Source organism: Austrofundulus limnaeus, unplaced genomic scaffold (assembly GCF_001266775.1).
Source record: "Austrofundulus limnaeus strain Quisiro unplaced genomic scaffold, Austrofundulus_limnaeus-1.0 Scaffold1243, whole genome shotgun sequence".
Taxonomy (NCBI): Eukaryota; Metazoa; Chordata; class Actinopteri; order Cyprinodontiformes; family Rivulidae; genus Austrofundulus; species Austrofundulus limnaeus.
In genome coordinates, this window is record NW_013953645.1 from 93,015 (window position 1) to 94,546 (window position 1,532).

General features: G+C 44.7%; 1 protein-coding gene across 1 annotated transcript in view; it reads left to right on the forward strand.

The window, feature by feature from the left end:
* Positions 1–1,532, forward strand: part of LOC106534683 (uncharacterized) — a gene marked incomplete at its 3' end in the record, with an annotated part of 3,073 nt that extends 1,541 nt beyond the window's left edge. The window contains 1 exon segment of the mRNA XM_014031389.1: positions 1–1,532. Coding sequence (XP_013886843.1) covers positions 1–1,532 — 1,532 coding nt within the window.

Consider the following 1,532-nt stretch of genomic DNA (forward strand, 5'->3'; position numbering starts at 1 on the left):
CTGTAGAACCGGATCGCAGAATCAAAGACATTCTTGTGATAACAGACCACTTCACAAAGTATGCCATTGCTGTGCCTACCTCAAACCAAAAAGCCAAGACCGTTGCTAAATGTTTGTGGGACAATTTTCTTGTGCATTACGGCATTCCAGAAAAGTTGCACAGTGATCAGGGCTCAGATTTTGAATCAAGAACCATTCGAGAGCTCTGCAAAATGGCCAACATTCACAAAATAAGAACCACTCCATACCATCCAAGAGGAAATCCTGTTGAACGTTTTAATCGAACACTGCTGGACATGCTAGGAACACTAACTGAAAAGGAAAAAACTCATTGGAGAGACTTTGTAAAACCTCTAGTGCATGCCTACAACTGCACAAAAAACGATGTTACAGGATACTCACCATATGAGCTGATGTTCGGACGCCAACCTCGCCTACCAGTGGACTTAGCCTTTGGACTGCCATTAAGTAAGGATGGATTTTCCTCCCACACACAATATGTGCAGAAGTTAAAGTCCCACTTGGAGGAAAGTTATAAACTGGCCAGTAGGAACTCGGCTAAGGTGATGCAACGTAACAAGACCCGATTTGACCGAAAAGTTACTGCATCAGAACTGGACATTGGAGACAGAGTTTTGGTGAGGAACGTGCGACTAAGAGGGAAACACAAACTCGCAGATAAGTGGGAGTCGTCTGTGTATATTGTTGTGAAGAAAGCCGGCAATCTTCCTGTGTACACAGTCAGACCGGAAGGCCAGAACAAGCCACTAAGAACCCTGCATCGAGACCTTTTATTGCCATGTGGGTACTTACCTGTTCCTGAAGAAGAAACATCTACCAGAGATAAAAAGAAATCTCCTGTGTCTTCTCCAGTATCTGCTGATGATGAAGAGGATCCATCAGAGGATGAACTAATTGATCCACCTCTGTACATTCCATCATCTGTCGAACCTGTCAAATTTACCAGTGATATTGACCTACCTCCTGTCGAGCAGTCTGTTCCAAGCACTGAACAGTTTGTTCCCTCCACACAATCTCCAGTACCTGTAACTGAAGAGGACAGTGATGCTGAGGAAGATGAACTCAAACCTGTGGAAGGGGAACCCACAACTGTTAAAGAGGAACAACTATCAATATACAGTGAGGAACCTGAAATTGACTCTGAACAAATCAATCCTGCAGAGGTCTCCAGAGTTGAAAGAAGTCTCTCTCCAGATCCTGATACTCCAGATAATGCAGGACTTGACGTACAAGAGCCTGATGTACCAGACATTTCCAGTCATGCTGAAGAACCTCACTCACCAGTGGATTCAATTTCTCTGGATATTGAGGACCAACCTCTGAAACGCTCCAGCCGCACAAGAAATCCACCTGATCGGTTGCAGTACACTAAACCAGGCAAACCATTACTAAAAAGCATCCAGACTTTGCTCCATGGTTTAAGTTCTGCTTTCTCCTTTGCCCTCCAAGAAGACGAAGAAGAACCATTGATTGCTCCGTACTCCAGCCAGCCACCTATTTGCTGCCAGCCT